The sequence below is a fragment of the Pelophylax lessonae genome, assembly GCF_965119305.1.
Source record: "Pelophylax lessonae genome assembly, chromosome: 1".
NCBI classification, from domain to species: domain Eukaryota; kingdom Metazoa; phylum Chordata; class Amphibia; order Anura; family Ranidae; genus Pelophylax; species Pelophylax lessonae.
In genome coordinates this window covers 729,075,335-729,096,341 of record NC_138768.1, presented here as the reverse complement: position 1 = coordinate 729,096,341, position 21,007 = coordinate 729,075,335, and the positions used below count along the sequence as shown (strand labels likewise).

Genomic DNA, 21,007 nt, shown 5'->3' with positions numbered 1-21,007 from the left:
AAGGAAGCAACCGCAGATGCCAAAACATCCACTTTATAGAATTTCGTGAAAGTGGTCACCAGCGACCAGGTGGCAACCTTGCAAACCTGCACCACTGATGCTTGGTGACGGAAGGCCCATAAAGCACTAAGCGACCGAGTAGAGTGCACAGTGGCAGGTAAAGGAGGAACCTGAATCTTGATTGAATAGGCCAGAGTCACCGTCTGTCTGATATATCTGGAAATGGTTGCAGAAGAAGCAGGCAGCCCTTTTCTTGGCCCGTCCGTAATCACAGTGAGTCTGACCTCTGAAAAGACTCCGGGTGTATCTGGCAGCCACGAAGTGCCTGAACCACATCCAGGGTATGTAATGCAAATTCCTTAGAATGTGTGGGCCTGGGACACAGGGAGGGCAACACAAGGTCTTCATTCAAATGGAAATCAGACACTACCTTAGGAAAGGACGATGGACATAGGCGAAGAACCACCTTATCGCTGTGGACCACCAAGTAGGGGGCACGACAAGATAAAAGCCGCCAGCTCCGACACCCTGCGAGCAGAGGTGATAGCCACCAAAAAGGCCACCTTCTGGGTAGGGGAATCTCCAGAATATTCTCAAAGGGTGGCCTCTAGAAACTGAAAACACCAAACTCAGATCCCACTGCGGTAAAGGAGACCACACAGGTGGAGTCCGATTTCGGAAACCCTTGAACAAAAGGTATCTACCAGAGAGTGCATAGCCAGGGTTCACTGAAAGAAGACCGCCAAGACCGACACCTGGGCTTTGAGGATACTCAAGGCAAATTTCTGCTCAAACACCCCGTTGAAGGAAGGTCAAAATCCAAACCCCCGAAAAAGAATGAGGGTGAAAAGCAATCGACTCACTCCACGAAATGTACGCTTTCCACGTATGATAGTAGATCTTCCTAGAGGTAGACTTCCTAGCCTCCAGCAGTGTTGGAATCACCAACCCAAACAAACCTCTATCCTTCAGCCCCTGGCTTTCAACAGCCAGGACGTCAAAGCCAGCGACTGTAAAGCAGGATGGAAGATTGGCTCTTGAGACAAGAGATCCTCCCCAAGAACGGCAAGGCCAGTTCGGGGCCACTAGAATGACCAGAATCTTCAGAGCCTCGATTCTGCGCAAGAGCCACGGCAGAAGCTTGAGAGGGAAGGGGTAGTAAAGACAATACTGGCCCCACGGGTCCACCAGAGCGTCTGTGGCATCCGCAAAAGGATCCTGTGACCTTGCCACAAACCTCGGTACCTTTCTGTTGAGCCCAGACGCCAACAGATTCCCCTCGGGGGTTCCCCCCCAGAGACATATCTGACGAAACACATCCGGACGAAGGGACCACTCCCCTTGGTCCAACGCCTGCTGAGTAAGACAGTCTGCCTATCAGTTTTCCACTCCTGAAATGCATACGGAGGAGAGGGCCAGAACAAAGCATTCGGCCCACTTCCAGGGCTGCCAATACGTTCTTTCTTCCGCCCTGGTGATTGACATAAGCCCCCGTCGTGGCATTGTCCAACTGAATCTGCACCGGAAGCCCCCGGAGTCAATCTGCCTAGTGTTCCAGGCACAGCCTGATCGCCCGGAGTTCCAAGACATTTATCGGCAATCTGGCTCTTCCAGTGTCCAAACATCCTGAGCAGAGCTCAGACCCAGGACACCTCCCCACCCGGACAGACTGTCATCCATGGTGACCACTGTCCAATACAAGGGGAGAAAGGATTTGCCTTGCCGAAGAGCCGGAGAGTGAAGCCACCAGACCAGAGACCCCTTGATTTCCCCACTCAGCCGGAACTGATTGTTCAGAGTCTTCAGACACTTTTCCCATTTGACCAGGATCTCCCTTTGAAGGGACCTCTTATGGAACTGTGCAAACGGAAACCGCCTCGAAGGTAGATACCATTAGGCCCAGCACCCGCATGCAAGTCCGGAAGGATGACCATCTGCTAGACAGAAGGAGATGAATCGCAGCATGCCACTTCTGGAGTTCGTCCAGAGGAAGGAACACTCTGGCTACAGCTGAATCGAAAGTCAGACCCAGATAATCCAATTTTCTGAATGGAATCTGAGCAGACTTCTGGTAATTTAGAAGCAAACTGAACTCCCTCAGATTCTGTATAGTGATCTCCACATTGTCCATCAGGGCAGCAGAGGACTCCGCTTGCAAGAGGAGGTCATCCAGATAGCCCAGTACCGCAATCCCCCACTGATGTACTAACGCCAGAACTGGAGCCGAAACTTTAGTGAAGACCCAAAGAGTGAAGGCGAGTCCAAAGGGTAACTCCACAAACTGATAATGTTCCTCTCCTACAGCAAAAATGGAGGAAGCGCTGGTGTCGGGCACATATTGTAATGTGCAAGTAAGCATCCTTGATATTGATAGAGGCAAGAAAATCCCCCTGATGAAGGGATGCCACCACTGTGCGAATGGACTCCATTCTAAACTTCTGCACCGGCACAAAGCAGTTCAGGGCCTTGAGGTCCAGAATCAGACATACCTTGCCCTCTTTCTTTGGGACCGTGAACCAGTTTGAATAAAAATCCTGAAACCGTTCCGAGGCCAAAACTGGGACGATCACACTCTGAAGCAGCAGGTCTTTTACCACCCCAAAGAGAGCCTGCAATCAGTCCAGGGACAGACACACATTGGAAGGGAAGAACTTTTCTGGAGGGCAAGAACGATCTTGTAGCCGGACAGTATCACTTTGTGGACCCATTTGTCGTTTACAAAAGAGGTCCACGGGCCGAATACCAGCGAAAATGCCCCCCCCACCCCAAGCACGGGTAAGGGCGCACCTTCATGCTGAAGGAGCCTCATCCGCGGGTCCAGAGAATCCTGCTCTCGGCTTGGCAGACCAGGGCCGCTTAGAACCTTCCAAAGTGGACTTGAATGGTTTTAAACCCTTGTAAGTGGATCCTGAGGGACGAAAAAACTTCTTGTGAGCTGAGAAAGACAGACCACGTCTGCAACGAGGTTCCTTATCCTTTCCAGCCTGTGGAAGAAAAGGTACTCTTCCCCTCCCCTGTTAGACTCTTAATGATGTCATCAAAGGTAGCCCCAAACAGGCAATTGCCCTGAAAAGGTAAATCAGTGAGAGGTTTTTTTTTTTTTAATAGACTAACACTTAAGTCACAATATGCCACTACCGAAACAATCAGCCTAGGGATCAGGGGAGCCGCATCCAAAGAGGCATCACAGAAACGTATTACGGTAATATACGGTATTTGTATATTGATATCATATCCCCTCTCAAGTGTCTCTTCTCCAGAACTAAGAAGATCAATGCTTGCAGTCTTTCCTCTTAGCAGATGTCCTCCATTCCCCTAATTATGTTTGTTGCCCTTCTCTGGACTTTCTCCAGTTCCAGCACATCCTTTCTGAGGACCGATGCCCAGAACTGGACGACATATTCAAGATGTGGCCGGTCCATAGGTCACGGTGCAAAGGTTTAGCCCACTCAGAGTTTGTGACACCAGGGCAACGGTGAAGACCGGCCTAAGCGCCGAACCAGCAACAATGAACATATTGCAAGCTATAGCCTCCGCTTTTCTGTCAGCCAGATTTTTAAAGGCTGGCTATTCCTTAACCAAAATCATGATTGCCTTATTCAAACTCAAACAGTCCACTTTTTAAGGAGGGACTCCTCAAAAGGGTATATCACCACAAAGCATTTAGGAACCACAAAGGGGCGTTTTGGACGCTACCACTCTTTTGCGACAAATCTGTCAAAATAGGAGGGATAAGGAAACACTTTTGCTGCGCGAGGCGGCTTGTGAGTGCCAAAAGAGGACAGCCACCTCCGCCACAGCTTCAGCTGCATCCTCCATTCTTAAAGTTTCACGCAGACACAATTAGTGCGTCCACAAGAGCCTTCTCATGTGCAGCTACAGGTGTGGAGGAATCATCCTCACTATCTGATAATTCAGGAAGCGTGGTCGCAGACCCTGCAGGATAGGCACGGTACATGGCGGCAAAGTCAGGTTCAGGATCTGGAGGAGACAGATGAGGCAAGGGGCACTTTTTGCTAGCCCGCTGCCTAAAAGCCACATCCGCCCGGTACACAAAGGACTCCAGGACAGCGGTCATTGCACTGATGGATGGTTGGGACCTCGAGGGAACTGCAGCCTCTGGGGGGGGGGGACATGATCCAGAGACTCCATCAATAAAACTTGCTCCATGTGCGGTGTCCAGGGGAAAGAGAGACCCAGGAGCCAGCACCAGAGGAAAAGAGGAGCTCCCACAGCTGAGATCGCCACCCAGAGGGTCCTCTGTAATAGCCGCCTCTTTAGCATGCCGGACCAATGAAAAAGGCCCCCTGGTCTACACAAACATGGCTACAACAGAATGGCCACCACGCACGGCCCCAGGAGGGAACCCTGGAGCCCAGGCTGCAAGCATGAGGGAGGGGGGGAAACAGGCACATGGCCCCCATAGCAGGTAGTATCCCCCCCTCCAGCTGATAGTCGAGTCACTGTTGGCGCACATCAGCCCCCCCCCCCCCACCTCCACCAGCAGCACATTCCAGCCCCAGACACATCCCAAACCACCACGCTACCCCAGATGGGAGATGGAAACCACCACGCTGCCCCAGATGGTAGATAACCCACAGGGACCACCGTATTCAGGGGGGTCTGATGGGAAGGATGGGAAGGATGGGAAGGAGGGGAACCCGCAGATCTGACCAACCCTGGGAGGGGCCCGCGTCCACCTCAAAACCCTCCAGGGGGGACAGTTACAAGCCAGGCAGGCAGGATGGAGGAACGCCCCAACTCAGGCCGAGACCTGGTCGTATGCATCCTCACAAGGTGTTTAACTCTCAGCCCAGTCCCCGTCCAGCAGGGCTATGTCGCAGCCATCCTAGCGTGGAGCTGTGGTCTGCATGCACTGGCAAGACTGGGGTGACCACTGAATCTAGATTATCCAGCCTGTCGCCCAGTCCGGCAGTTGATTGTAGATCTCGCAGGAAAAAAAACAGGAGAAAAAAAAAGACATTTAAAAAAGGAAAAAATTGCCAGGACCAGAGATCCTGGCAGGAAACTAGGTCCTGATTAGGCAAAAAAAGAGTTATAGCAGAGAGGGGTGGAGTATACCACCTAGGACAGCCCATAAGCATAGCCAAGTTATTTTTTCTGCTTAGTGTCCTACTACTGTAGGGGGCAATAAAACTCAATTGTTCAGAATACTGGAGAGTGGTGTCCGACAATGAACGAAAGAAAATTAATAGTTCCCTGGTTGTCCAGTGGCTTCTGTCCTTTTTATGACAAAAAAAAAAATATGCAGATTAGAACTTTTGATTTTTCTGATCTGCGATCTGCAAGATTATTCAGGGTCAGTGTCTCAGTACTACAGCCAGAAATAGATGGGGAACTAACATTTTCAGAGCAAGCTCAGCAAATACAGCTTGCATATTTCTAAGTACAGATTCCCTTTCAAGGACAGAGAGGTGTAAGGACAACAATACAGCGGTTTCAATAACTAAGAAAGGTACAGAGAAGGGTTTGCAGTGTATGGCTCTCACATTACTCTGGCCACATAGATATACAGTATGAAGCCACATTTGTTTTCTCACCTCTGTTCTTTCCTCTCTCTCTGGCAATTGCACAGAAAGTTTCCATACTGGCAGGAGTATATATGATGCTGAATATGGACGAGGAACCTCTCATTAAACTCAAATGCACATGGAAATTGTTCCATAAGCTGCCAGACACACTCCAGAAACTGGTCAATCACTGGGGATACTTCCTTTGGGTCCCCATCTAAATGTCCATATCTGATACATAAAACAGAACATTACACATAAAACAGAACATTACACATTTTATACCAAGAAACATATCAGCTATATTTACTTCTAGATCCGAGATCTGGGTAGAAATAAAAAAATGCGTGAATGCATATCCTGTAAAAAATATTTTTTCCTTGCACCTCTTTCATTATAACCCAATTTAGTAACTCTCTATATGCCACAACTAAAAAACTGCTATAAAAGACTGCCATGAATGTGTCCCCCTCCCTGGCCACTGTGTCTTGAACTCCAGACAGTGTCCCTAGGTCTTCTAGGTACAGTTAGGGGGCTGCAGAGTGTGTTATGGTCTCCAGATACCCACCTACCACCACCCACTGGTAGCTAAAAGATGTTCTGGGACAAGCCAGACCTCTGTCTATAAAGCCATCAGCACAAGGGATGCTGATTATTGTAGTTTTTACAAAGGTATAGGGTATGAAAAAGGGTAAGGGTATGAAAAGCGCTTAGAGGAGTATCAAAGAAATGTGACTGGTAACAACCATATAGGGTGGGATAGATCAATAACTTATCCCAAATAAATTAAAGGCTATATACATAGAAAGTTCAAACATTAAAGTAGGTTAAAAACCATCTATAGAAAAGTCCACAGGGTGCGGGCATAGACCTAGTGCTGTAGGGTCCAAGGGATACTCAGTGTATAGGGAGCCGGCTGTCAAAGTAGAAGGTAGCTCTGTGGGCAAATACAAGGAAGAAAGAGTGGCACCAATCTAAGTGTAGCATGAAAACCAACAGATTTAATATAATGGCAAAAGACTCACAAGATAACAAAAGATAAGCACATTGGAAGTAGTAAACCTCACTATATGTCCGTCCGTTTCGCTGCAGTCCGTGCAGAAACCAGTCCCGGACACACTGCTGGAGTCCAGAGTTCCAAGGCTGGAGGAGAGGCACAGGGTGAGCCGTCCTCGAGGGGACAAGAGTGGGTATGGCCACTGTTATACCTCCTGTCCTCCCCTCGATGCCAGCAGTAAACACGCTTTTTGTTTAGAAAGTTTGGTGACCCCCAATTTTCAGCATGAGAAACATGTCAAGATCAATATCATTTACTACTAGATAAAACAGTTAAGAATATTTCCCTTGTAGAAACTATTGTAGCTTTTTTAAGTTTACGGCCACACCTCCTGTCCTGCCCTCGATGACGTCTTTACAGCTCGCCATGTGCCTCTTGTCCAGCCTTGGAACTCTGGACTCTAGCAGCGTGGCCGGGACTGCATAGATCCGGACAGACATCTCACAGTGAGGTTTACTACTTCCAATGTGTTTTATATTTTGTTATATTGGGAGTCTTTTACCATTTATTAAATCTGCTGCTTTTTATGCTACACTCAATTTGGCGCTCTTCCTTCCTTGCCACTGTATTTTTTAAAGGGTGTAAAGCGCAAAACTACAAGATAGCACTCCCGCAGGGTTCCCTCTGAAACTGGCCTTCTTTGAATGCACAAATACCTGTAGAGGATGACAGGAAAGACCCAAATAACATCAAGATACACCATTTGGTGTTCCTTTTTAAATTTTCACTAAATGTTTTACTTCACCATGGTGTGCTGAATGTTTGGAGACTTAAAGTGCATCCGGAAACTATTCACAGCACTTCACTTTTTCCACATTTTGTTATGTTACAGCCTTATTATAAAATGGATTACATTTATTATTTTCCTCAAAATTCTACAAACAATATCCCATAATAACAACCTAAAAGAAGTTTGTTTGAAATCTTTGCAATTTTATTAAAACTAAAAAAAAAAAATCACATGTACATAAGTATGTACAGCCTTTGCTCAATAATTTGTTGAAGCACCTTTGGCATCAATTACAGCATCAAGTCTTTTTGAGTATGCTATAAGCTCAGAAGACCTATTTTTGGCAGTTTCTCCCTTTCTTCTTTGCAAGACCTCTCAAGCGCCATCAAGATGGATAGGGAGCATCGGTGCACAGCCATTTTTTAGATCTCTCCAGAGGTGTTCAAATCAGGTTCAAGTCTGGACTCTGGCTGGGCCACACAAGAACATTCGCAGAGTTGTGCCGTAGCCACCCTTTTGTTATCTTGGCTGTGTGCTTAGGGTTGTTGTCCTGTTGGAAGATGAACCTCCCCCCCCCCCCCAGTCAGATCCAGAGTGCTCTGGAGCAGGTTTTCATCCTTCCTTCAATCCTGACTAGTCTCCCAGTTCCTGCGGCTGAAAAACATCCCCGCAGCATGATGCTGCCACCACCATGCTTTACTGTGGGGATGATATTGGCCAGCTGATGAGCAGTGGCCTGGTTTCCTCCAGACAGGATGCTTGCCCAATATTCAGGCCAAAGAGTTCCATCCGTTTCATCCGAACACAGAATTTTGTTTCTTGTGGTCGGAGAGCCCTTCAGGTGCCTTTTGGCAAAACTTTAGGCGGGCGGTCATACACTTTTTACTAGGGAGTGGCTTCTGTCTTGCCACCCTACCATACAAGCCTGATTGGTGGAGGGCTGCAGAGATGGTTGTTCTTTTGGAAGGTTCTCTCTCCACAGAGAAACACTTGAGCTCTGTCAGAGTGACCATAGGGTTTTTGGTCACCTCCTTGACTAAGACCCGTCACCCCCGATCGCTCAGTTTGTCTGGGTGGCCCACTCTAGGAAGAGTCCTGGTTGTTCTAAACTTCTTATATTTAGGGATGATGGAGTCCACTGTGCTCACTGGGACCTTCAATGCTGCAGAGATGTTTCTGTACCCTTCCCCAGATCTGTGCCTCGATACAATCCTGTTTCAGAGGTCTACAGACAATTCCTTGGTCTTCATGGCTTGGTTTGTGCTCTGACATGCACTGTTAACTGTGGGACATTATATAGACAGGTGTGTGCCTTTCCAAATCATGTCCAATCAACTGAATTTACTACAGGTGAACTCCAATCAGGTTGTAGAAACATCTCAAGGATGATCAGTGGAAACAGGATGCACCTGAGCTCAATTTTGAGTGTCATGGCAAAGGCTGTGAATACTTTTGTACATGTAAATTTTTTTTGTTTTTTATTTTTAATAAATTTGCAAAGATTACAAACTTCTGCAAGTTGTCTTTATGGGGTATTTTTTGTAGAATTCTGAGGGAAATAATGAATTTAATCCACTTTGGGATACGGCTGTAACATAACAAAATGTGGAAAAAAGTGAAGTGCTGTGAATACTTTCCAGATGCACTGTATGTAGAGCTTTTCTTTAACATTTCTGTGCTAGAAAAAACTTACAGAAAGTTTAACATAGCAAACTGGCAAATCTACAGTGTAGGTCGTAAAAATATTGAGCAGTCATAGAAAAAGATATTTGTTTAACAGCTCTTATACAACAGGCTATAGAGTCTTGGTGTGATTGCCAGCATGATTGGTGGTCTCCATTGAGCCATCACCTCTTCGCTCCCTTGGGTCTGCCTCCTCTCTAAAGCCCATATTCCAGGCTCTTGTGTAATTCTCTGTGCTCCCCTATTTCCACAGCACGGGATGACTCTTCATGGCGAAGCATGGCTGCCCAGAGATCTTCACAGCAAACTGATTTTCAGTTCCTCTACAGGCCCCAAGTAAGAGCCAAAAGTTCAAACGTATGGCCTGGACTTCAGCACAGTGGCAAATTCTGGATGACATTACATGTCTGGAGTTAAGGTTCTCTAGCTGCCATTGCTTTCAGCAGTGCCTTTTCTCTATGGTGTCTCCTCCATTCTTTGGGGTATATTTATAAAGCATTAATTTGATGAATGTCACAAACATTTGAGCATGCTGTGTATTTTTCTAAATACCGCAATAGGAAAATATACCACTTTTTGGGCAATACATGGAGCCAATGATCATAGGGATTATTAGATTGTTAGCTCTCAGGAGCAGGGCTGTATAATAGCAATAATTACAGAAATCACAGCTAAAATTGGTGCAGCATGCACTAACGTATTTCACGTTTCCAACAAATTTATCTAGGCCTTTAGATAAATTAAAAAAACATAACCATGTCTACATAATGCTTCTTTTTTCCAATATTACCGGTGATTAAATTTATGACCAAACGAAATCCAATCTTTCTCAATCAATACCTGAAGAAAAGTAAGACAAAAAATGTCATTAGAATTTATCTGGGAATAAGCGATTATCCACAATAGAACTATGCAAATATAACACAACTTCACTGGATCTCTTACCATAAAGCCTTTGATGGTTCTGTAGTATGGGTCAAGGAGTAGACTTGCCACTGAGCAAACCTGGGATGTGCGGTCCCATCCATCAGAACAGTGGACGAGCACACTAGTCCCCTCTTCAGCTACTGCCTGCAAGAAAAAAACTGATAAAAAAAACATGATATGATATATACACTACCGTTCAAAAGTTTGGGGTCACCCAGATAATTTCCTGTTTTCCATGAAAACTCACACTTTTTTCATCAAATGAGTAGCAAAATGAATAGAAAATATAGTCAAGACATTGAGGAGGTTAGAAATAATGATTTTTATTTGAAATAATAATTTGTCCTGAACCACATCAGTGGCCCGGGACTCCCTCCGGGCACCCTTCCTCCCCCGCATATCCCCCCCCCCCATCCTTCTTGTCCCTCTTACTCTTCTTTTTTCTCCCCCCCCCCTTATTGCCTTGAGTTGGCCGCTACCTTATTTGTTTCCCTGTTGTGGCTGGACCACCAACTTTTGCTGCACTACGGCCTCCCTTTTTGCCCTACCCCCAGCCGCCCTTATGCACGGTGTTTATCCTTTGTACTTGCATACCGGGGCGCCCAGCTTGCCCCTTCCCTATTCCTAAACCTGTTTGTTATGCTACTACTTGCTGTTAATAATGTCATTTTGACGTGTATTCATCTGTTATGCACCACTATTACCTATTGGTATTGTTTTGTACTACATTCCTTCTGCTTTAATAAAAACCGTTTGAACAGAAATAATAATTTGTCCTTCAAAATTTGCTTTCATCAAAGATTTCTCAATTTGCAGCAATTACAGCCTTGCAGACCTTTGGCATTCTAGCTGTCAATTTGTTGAGGTAATCTGAAGAAATTTCACCCCATGCTTCCTGAAGCACCTCCCACAAGTTGGATTGGCTTGATGGGCACTTCTTGCATACCACATGGTCAAGCTGCTCCCACAACAGCTCAATAGGGTTGAGATCTGGTGACTGTGCTGGCCACTTCTTTACAGAAAGAATATCAGCTGACTGCTTCTTCCCTAAATAGTTCTTGCATAGTTTGGAGGTGTGCTTTGGGTAATTGTCCTGTTGTAGGAGGAAATTGACTCCAATCAAGCACTGTCCACAGGGTATGGCATGGCATTGCAAAATTGAATGGATAGCCTTCCTTATTCAAAATCCCTTTTACCTTGTACAAATCTCCACTTTACCAGCACCAAAGCAGCCCCAGACCATCACGTTACCTCCACCATGCTCGACAGATGGTACCCGGCACTCCTCCAGCGTCTGTTCACTTGTTCTGCATCTCATACATGTTCTTCTGTGTGATCCAAACACCCTCAAACTTAAGATTCGTCTATCCATAACACTTTTTTTCCAATCTTCCTCTGTCCAATGCCTGTGTTCTTTTGCCCATCTTAATCTTTTCCTATTATTGGCCAGTCTCAGATATGCTTTTTCTTTTCCACTCTGCCTAGAAGGCCAGCATCCCGGAATCACCTCTTCACTGTGGACGTTGAGACTGGCGTTTTGCGGGTACCATTTAATGAATCTGCCAGTTGAGGACCTGTGAGGTGTCTATTTCTCAAACTAGAGACTCTAACGTATTTGTCCTCTTGCTTAGTTGTGCACTGTGGCCTCCCACTTCTCTTTCTATTCTGGTTAGAGCCGGTTTGTGCTGTTCTATGAAGGGAGTAGTACACGCCATTGTAGGAAATGTTCACTTTAAAAAACGAAGTTATGTTCCAAGCCTGGTTTACAGACAGACCCAATCCACCAGCTATCGGACTCTGCTTAGAACCCTACCTCTGGGATAATCAGATGGCACAAAACAATGGATGCCCAATGGATATATCTCAAAGGGAGAAATAAAGCCCTCTTGTGGTATAGTAAGCTCGTAAAATTGCATTTTATTAAAATTTAAAAAACACACTCACATGGGTCCAGGTATAAAAAAAACGTGTGGTAACAGGGTTACAGAAGTTTCCAACCAAAAAGATGGCCGCACTCCTCTGCATGTTAGCCTATGTGTCCATGCACACATAGGAGTTTAGAGGTAGGGGCATTTAGAAGCAGAAAAAAAGTCCACTGCCAGTGCATCCAGGAGCAGCGACAATTTGACAGAAAAATGCTTGCGCACTTTACCGATAGCTTTAGCGCTTCAACCTTAATTCATTTCAATGGGTAGACAAAATTATTATGCTGCCCAAAAAAACGAATGCCCAAGCAATTGACGTGCCTAAATGAGTTGCACACATTAAGCGTTTTTCTACCAAAATACTGCTGCCAGGAGGAAAGAAGTCTAGGAGGGAGAGCAAAAAATTCCAACATGCATAAGGCCTAAATGTCCTACTTTGTTAACTTTTAAATCAAAATGGTTGAGCTAAAATACAGTGAACATCGCCTACCCACTCACTAAAGCATTCGTTTTTAGTTGCGGTCAACTATCCTTTACCACCTTCCGAAAATTGGTGCTCTGGGAACCCTTTTCTTACTGGTTTGTAAGGCCCCTTTCACACGATCGAACCGATCAGGTCCGCCTGTCCGTTTTTCTAGGCTTGCTATGGGGGGGCAGAAAAAAGGAGAAGCATTGATTGCCTGTGGTGGGGACCTCAGAAGAGGAGGTTCAGGCTACTCTGTGCAACACCATTGCAAAGAGCAGGTAAGTATAACATTGTTTTTTTGTTAAAATAGCAAACAAACAATCTATACAATCACTTTAAGGCCATTGACCTAAGAATGCTGCCATGAAACATTAAAAACAACAAAATAATGTAATTGTGGCGGCACTTTGTTAAAGTTTTGGGATTCCATCATCAATGTCCCTTTTCCAAACCAACCACTACGAATAATGGGCTAATGTAACCTTTCGGCTTCTCTCTAAGGGAAATCGTTTTTGTCTTAAAACTTTGCCTGTTTCTTGCCATGTTTCCTAACGAAATTGGTATGAGGATGGTGAAGCAGTGAATCTTTTGATTTGAGTTGGACCCCGATTGGGTGTCTTGTCTGGTGTAAGGACTTCATTTAGGCAGCTCTATGGAAAACAGGAGCCATGGCTCAGCTCCCCTCAGTTTTAAGGAGGAAAGTGACATACCAATTGTGTGTATCCAAATTTTTATTATCATATTTAAAAAGAGCAAAACGCTATTCAGTGATTCCAAAAGGGCACACTTGATTAGGGCTTGAAAAATGGTGAAATCTGTGAAATAAGTACAGTCTGGACATTGAATTCAGATATCAAATAGAACCTGGAGAGAATTCAGATATCAAATAGAACCTGGAGGCAATGCATTTTACGGCCAACTAATTTATGAAAATGAGATGCAGGAACATTACCTTGGCAATGAAGATGCCTGCATCCAGTATGGTCTTGATGTGCTTTAACCACCCAGATGATTCCAGACCCCACAGGAATTCACCCATAGATGGCGATCGAAGTTCACATACTGCAATTGCAACAATTCAGAATAAGTAAAACAAATGCTGTGTAAAAACCTATTATCCTTACAAACAGTTCTAGGTGTGATATATCCTCCTAGGAAGATGATGTATTCAAGCACTCTTCCAAATAGACAGCTAATGTGAAGGCACAGATGAAATGCATAGATGTGAGCTGTTTTGCTATTCAAAAAATGTGTATTGTCCATCCAGTTCTGAGATTCTGAAACACAGGCAGCCTAGTGACCGGACTTTATTCAGCAGTGCAACAAAACAGATTGGTAACCTCCCTGTCTCCTGTAATCAGCATTCTATTGTAAAGTGAAAGAGCAGCAACTGACTGATTGGGTCCCCTCTCTGCTCTCTCCTTTTGTCGGCATGTTGTGAGCCTCCTAATGCTGCTCCTTTATCTCCAAGTCTGAGTGCTGCTGAACATGGGAAAAAACAAACACACAAAGAAACACACACACACACCATAATTATTATTATCAATTCATATTATAAATAATTAACAATCTTCACAAAAAAAAAAAAGTAATCCACCTTTGGGGCCTCTTTCTTGGTAAGCTTTTAAAAGACATCCACTTTAGATACCTAACCTTTACCCATGGGATCTTCCTCTCAAAAAGTGTGTCTGATACCAAAATGGAACTGTGTCCTTTTGCATTTCAACTGTAACAGGAGGAAAAGTGGGATTTGGTTGAGTTTTGAGGTGCCACTAAACTGCCACATACAACCCCCCTATCCTAGCGAATATGTAAAGGGGTCCTTACCCAATATACTGAAAAAAAAAATGCTTCTAGATTTGGCAAAACAAGAACTACTCCACCTCTTGTACCCACAACTTCCAACCATGGTTAATCTTCATTCCCGATTAACCAGTTCATTCATACAAAGGAAACGTAAAACTATGTGGCTGCGGACTAGATTTAGGCAGGCCATACACGGTTTGAATGTTGGCCGGTTCCTATGTGGGCAGACTGAATGTACCAAGTTGATTGATCAGCGTGGGTACAACCAGCATGCCAGGTTTTACCTGCAATTATCACTAGCAGCTGCTAGGAAAAACCACTGGCGGGGACAGCTTCCCCTACCCTCCCCAGCTGGGAGAAGACATTGGCCCAGTAGGAGGGATCGCCCTATGAACACTAACTGTGTTGATGGGGGAATCGAGCTTTCCTGTAACCCATGGTTGAAGGAAAGGCATTCACTCCATGTATTAGCAGGTTTAGGATTACCCTTAACTGATACATAAGCAAGCATTCAGATTCTACTGTCCTTATACAGGTTAACTAGACAGAAATCAGAGAGCAGTGTACAAACTAGCAAAAGTACAAGAAGCAGGCTGTAGTAGTAATCTACATGTATCAAATATTGACACCTAGGGATAGTAAATTATGTCTCTGCCCAGTCATTTTTCAACCGGTCCGGATGCGGATGTCTCCTTGTAGGACTAAGTAATTTTCTTAGAACAACATTAGATCTGGAAAACTCCTGGCAGTTTTACCAAGAATGGATAACACGGATGTAGTGGTTTCTGGGAATGAGACAATTACAGACAGAAACCTAAAAAAGTGACAATATACAACTAGCGTATTAAACGTAAAGCCTCTGCACAATGTATCCAAAACGGAAAGCATCATGCTGTGAAAAGCCGACATCTGAAAGATATTTAGGTTAAATGGAAATGGCAAGCATCCCCTCCTACTGTGTGGTCACCTTGTTCTAGGACAAGTTACGTTAAAAAAGCTTTGACGTTGACAATTCACAAGACCAGCTTAAAATAAATAGTGTTACAATTTCTTTATCCGGATTTCTATGAAACAAGGATGTACTAATGGGAAATGATTGTGAATTACAAGTAGAAAGAAAAAAAAAAAAAAAAAAAACACATTGTCTTCCAGATAGCAAGTTTTCAGTTTTCCCACTGCTGGGCATCTAAAGAAATGCAATATAAATCAAGCTTATTTGTTTACCAATAAACTTTGTGCATTTTAGGTGAAAATGCACCACAAGGGCATCTGTACTTGCATACAGTGGAGAAATGTTTTATTTGATCCCCTGCAGATTTTGTAAGTTTGCCCACTTACAAAGAAATGAAGAGTCTATCATTTTTTTATCATAGGTGTATTTTAAGTGATAGAGAAGGAATATCAACCAAAATCCAGAAAAAAAAAACAATACAAATGCTATTAATTGCAGTTTAGTGAGTAAAATAAGTATTTGATCCCCTACCAACCAATAATAATTCTGGCTCCTACAGACTGGCTACAGTCTGGCTCCTACAGACTGGCTACAGTATGTGATCATGTAGTCCTTTCAATTTAAGAAGGGATTTCTAACGACAACTGTGTCTCATCATGGGCAAGACCAAAGAGCTGTCAAAGGACATCAGGAACAAGACTGTAGACCTGCACAAGGCTGGAATGGGCTACAGGATCATCAGCAAGAAGCTTGTTAAGGAGGAGACCACTGTTGAAACGATTATTCGCAAATGGAAGAAGTACAAAATAACCAATTATCACCCTCAGTCTGGAGCTCCATGCAAGATTTCACCTCATGGGGTAGGAATGATGAGAAAAATGAGGGATCAGCCCAGAACTACACAGGAGGAGCTTGTGAACGATCTCAAGGCAGTTGGGACCACAGTCACCAATCAAACTATTGGTAACACAATACGCCGCTATAGATTGAAATCCTGAAGTGCCTGCAAGGTGCCCTCCTCAAGAAGGCACATGTACAGGCCTGTCTGAAGTTTGCAAACGAACATCTAAATGATTCAGAGAAGGATTGGGAGAAAGTGCTGTGGTCAGATGAGACCAAAATTGAGCTCTTTGGTATTCACTCGACTCGCCGTGTTTGGAGGAAGAAAAATGCTGGCTATGACCCCAAGAACACCATCCCTACAGTCAAGCATGGAGGTGGAAACATTATGCTTTGGGGCTGTTTCTCTGCTAAAGGTACAGGCCGACTTTGCCGCATTAAAGGGCCCCAAGGTGGGTCCCATGTTTTGTAAGATCTTGGATGAGAACCTTCTTCCCTTAGCCAGAACACATAAGATGGGTCATGAATGGGTCTTCCAGCATGACAATGATCCAAAAACATACCACCAAGACAACAAAAAAAGTGTCTCAAGGAGAAGGACATTCAGGTCCTGGAGTGGCTTAGCCAGTCTCCAGACATTAATCCTAGGTATGACAGCAGCTAATATGTGCTGGAGAGGTGCGCATAGGTTATGAAGACAGCTAGTATGTGCTGGAGAGGTGCGTATAGGTTATGAAGACAGCTAGTACGTGCTGGAGAGGAGCATATAGGTTATGACAGCAGGAGTGTAGATTCTGAGGAGTGTAGAGGGTATGAGTAGAGTAGATTGCTGAGGAGTGTAGAGGCTATGATGGCAGGTAGTATGTGCTGGAGAAGAATGTAGAAGGTGTGGCAGCAGGCAGTATGTGCTGGAAATGAGTGTAGATGGGATGACGGCAAGCAGTAAGTTATTATCACTATTTTAAACAAGCAAAAAGTTGGGGGAGCAAACCCTGAACATGTATTTCTAAAGCTGGTGCAGCTACGAACCAAGCGACATGCATATTAAAAAAGAATAGCACACACATGCAAAAGAAATGACTATCAAATATGAAAACAATCCATAAATAAAAATGGGGATTTGGTCCCACCATATGGCCATATCGTGCTCAAGCCCACCACTACATCAAAGTAGCCCATTGTCAGTGGGTCCTACACTATCCATAAAAAAGGATGAATCCAGCTTCTCTAACCATTGGAGACAACACTCCTTGCTGGGAGAGATGTGCTAATGCACTACAAGGGACTCCTCCTATATCTACTTGATAGTGGACACTAATAGAGTACATTGGATTGTCTTCATATTTGATAGTCATTTCTTTTGCATGTGTGTGCTATTCTTTTTTAATATGCATGTCGCTTGGTTCATAGCTGCACCGGCTTTAGATATACATGTTCAGGGTTTGCTCCCCCAACTTTTTGCTTGTTTATTATGTATTCGGTCTGACCAGACTTCTGAGTTTGAGCACCCCACCCCTCCCCCCACACACACACACAACCCTGTACTCTATCAGGGTCCACTATCAAGTAGATATAGGAGGAGTCCCTTGTTGTGCATTAGCACATCTCTCCCAGCAAGGAGTGTTGTCTCCAAGGGTTAAAGAGGCTGGATTCGTCCTTTTTTATGGATAGTGTAGGACCCACTGACAATGGGGTACTTTGACGTACTGGTGGGCTTGAGCACGATATGGCCATATGGTGGGACCAAATCCCCATTTTTATTTATGGATTGTCTTCATATTTGATAGTCATTATCACTATTTTGCCACCTACCGATCAGATCAGGATTTAGTACATTACTGATGCTTAGCACTACAGTCTAGGATAGTACAGTCTTGGCTAAAGTCTGTACCCTTTACAAATGGCAGAGTTCACTAAGTACCACTCTAGGTGTGGGTCACAATATGCTAAAAGCACTTGACAAGTACATTTGTAAGCTGCATCCCTTGACTGAGTAAAAATGAATGTTTTTAAATAAAACATACCATAGTTTCCGATTTGCATAATATACTGTGTGATTTATTATGAACAAAATTACTTTTTACTTACCATTTCCTGAACCCATCATATATAATTTTATACTGTAGCATGTAATCCCTTTGCTGAAGAGAAGGTTATATTTATGACAACTATGTAACAGAAAAAGGTCAAAAGACTAGCAATTTAGGAAAAGAAAGTGATTGTAAAGTCTGTTATTTTTCTAAAAAAAAAAAAAAAAACATGTTATACTTACCTCCTCTGTGCAGTGGTTTTGCCCAGATTCTCCTCTTCTCAGGTCTTTGGCTGGTGCTCCTGGCCCCTCCCTCCTGTTGAGTGCCCCCACAGCAAGTAGCTTGCTATGGGGGCACCCGAGCTGAGCTGCTGCTCTGTGTGTCTATTCAGACACGGAGCTGCTGGTCGGCCCTGCCCATGTCTCTCCTGATTGGCTAACTGACTTTGATAGCTATGGGAGCCAATGGAGTCACTGATGTGTCTCAGCCAATTGGGAGAGAGTGTCCCGGAGGGCCAAGGGACATTGCTGGATAGAGATGGGTTTAGTTAAGTATTAGGGGGGCTGTTGCATACAGAAGGCTTTTTATCGTAAAGCATTCTAAAACCTCCTGACTTTACAACTCCTTTAATATTAAAGGTGGCTGCTAAAAAGTTGTAACTGAATGAACAGAGGTGTAATGGGACCAGGGTGAACACTGGATTTTATTTTCCAAGCTAATTATCAGTGTTAGCTCCTACACTGCAGCAGAATATGGTTACGGAGCAGTTATGTGTATTTATTCAGCACTAGGCTCATTGATTGGCATTCCAGCCTCTATGTACTCCAAAGACATACTGGTGGGTTATTTTGCTCCTGTCCAAGCCAGCCCTAGTATGTGTATGCATGTATGTATGTATGCATATGAGATAGGGACCTTAGACTTTTAGTTGCTTGAAGGCAAGAACTGATGTGAATGTACAACATACTGTATGTAAAGTGCAATGTAAATTGTTGGTGCTATATAAAGAACTGTATTAAATAAATCTAAACTTCTATGAATCCAGAATACTTTATAAGTATGAAATGATGTAAAACAACGAGTGTACGCATAGGAAATGCCTACAGGAAAGGCATTGGAAGCAAAAAAGAAGTCGCATTGTCACTGCCAGGCTAAAGAAGAAATAGAACTAGAGACTAAACCAAAAGCAAAGATGCACTTATATATTCATAAAGAAATGTATATGTCCCGTATAAAAGCCATGCTTTTTACTAGGAGTATGAGCACGCTAGCAGCTGAGGCCCCTGCTTTCCTTTTTTTTTTTTGCATTTCAATAAGGAGAACCAAACTCCATGTGAACCATCAGACCTAAGTCTATAGAGAATTTCTTCTTCATCATCCAGAACCCTTCGCAGAGACCCCAAGGTCAAAGACGCTAAATCAAAGTCACACGACTGTTTTCATACAAGGTCAAAACACAATTGTCAGGAAGCCGGAAGTCCCGAGCAGTAAATTCCAGGTATAACCACTGTAATTGTATATTATCTTTGGAATATTTTTAGATGCAGAACGTTTCTTTCAGAGAATTATATTACAAGGGCATGGAAGCCTGTGCTCCTCGGAAATGAAATATTCACATAACATAAAAAGAAGTAACAATACATCACTGTGACATCCTAAATTTAAAGCTTCCGCTAAAGGGAAAGCAACACGCTGTGGAAGGACTTCAGAAGTATGGAGAAAAATGAAATGATGATTCATGGTTTGACCTCCTGCAGATTGCTTGCTTCATTCTAGGACATTAAAGTTAAAAGGAGGGGAGAATATCTGACATATCACAGGACTGATATCATACTGTACAGAGCCCAGCAGCTGCATGCAGCTTTATGGGAAGCAATGATCTTCTAGTGGGAAATTATTATGGACAGAGCTGGAGGAAGTAAAACGATTTCAACATGTTTTATGCTCAGCTCATTGTTTGAGTATTGCTATATCATGCAATGTTACAAATATAATTTTACTAATACTGCTTATATATCCATAACTAACTGCTAATATCTAGTGAATGCAGGCTTACATTAAAGTAAACTCCAGGAAAACCTAATTAATGCAGAAGTCCAGGCAAACCGCTAAATACATGGTTTAAAGGAGAACCCTGGGCATTTTATAAAATGACAAAAATGATGTGGAATATAAGGCTTGTTTCAAGAGTATTCATAGGAAGGACTTTACAAAGTATTATGGGTTCTTGTCTCTCCAGTCCCAGACTGTGGGTGGGTACATCATGTATCATGAAGGACCAGTAGTGACCACTAGTCCTACATTGTACGTGATGACATGAATGAGAGGGTTGGTGACATAACTATTTGGAGATCAGCAAAGAGAGGGGCTTTGAGGGACCATGGAGAAAGGTAATTTTTACTGAATAAGAGACAAATGGTATAGAGTGTGCTAGCTATATCCAAAAACTTAAAGAATCTAAATAAATAGTAAACAGGTATTAAATAAAATTGTTTGATACAAATACATTCAAGTAAAGTTTACTAAAAACTGCCAGATCCTAAATTAAAGTGCACTCGATGAAAATAATATTCATTAAACATTCAAACAAAAACGTCAATTGTAATAAGCAAGTGCAAACTTCGGATCGGAAAAAATGAATGTATAGACTAATCACATCCTTTAAAAGTCGTAGTAAACTCTGTTACACCACTTGTACCTACAAGTAAGCCTATAAGGTGGCTTACCTGTAGGTACTGTGAATACCTACAGGTAGGTGTCTAAAGGAGATATTCAGAGTGCATGCAGCTCTAAATGCACTGCAAGCCAGACCTTCAGAACCCATGCCATAAATAGAGTCTCCCGTGAACATGCGCGGGAGTGACGTCATCGCGTCACCGGCCACTCATGTAGCCAGAGGCCACGAACCCGTAAAGGAAGACCGGGAGAAAATGTCCACCCTCTCAGCAGCAACAGCGCGGCACTGGAGGGCTGCGTTCTAAGGTAAGTTTCTCATATTGTGCGATGCATACTAGCACATTATGACACTACTTTGTAGGGAATTTTTTTTTTTCTTTTTAA

The 21,007-nt window shown here is 43.8% G+C and overlaps 1 protein-coding gene across 1 annotated transcript in view; it reads right to left on the bottom strand.

The window, feature by feature from the left end:
* Positions 1-21,007, bottom strand: part of MTMR7 (myotubularin related protein 7) — a 117,129-nt gene that overhangs the window by 29,795 nt on the left and 66,327 nt on the right. Inside the window, exons 8-11 of the mRNA XM_082262025.1 lie at positions 13,272-13,381; positions 9,947-10,072; positions 9,792-9,841; positions 5,562-5,762 (exon numbers count right to left, since the gene is read on the bottom strand). Coding sequence (XP_082118151.1) covers positions 5,562-5,762; positions 9,792-9,841; positions 9,947-10,072; positions 13,272-13,381 — 487 coding nt within the window. The remainder of the gene's footprint in view (positions 1-5,561; positions 5,763-9,791; positions 9,842-9,946; positions 10,073-13,271; positions 13,382-21,007) is intronic.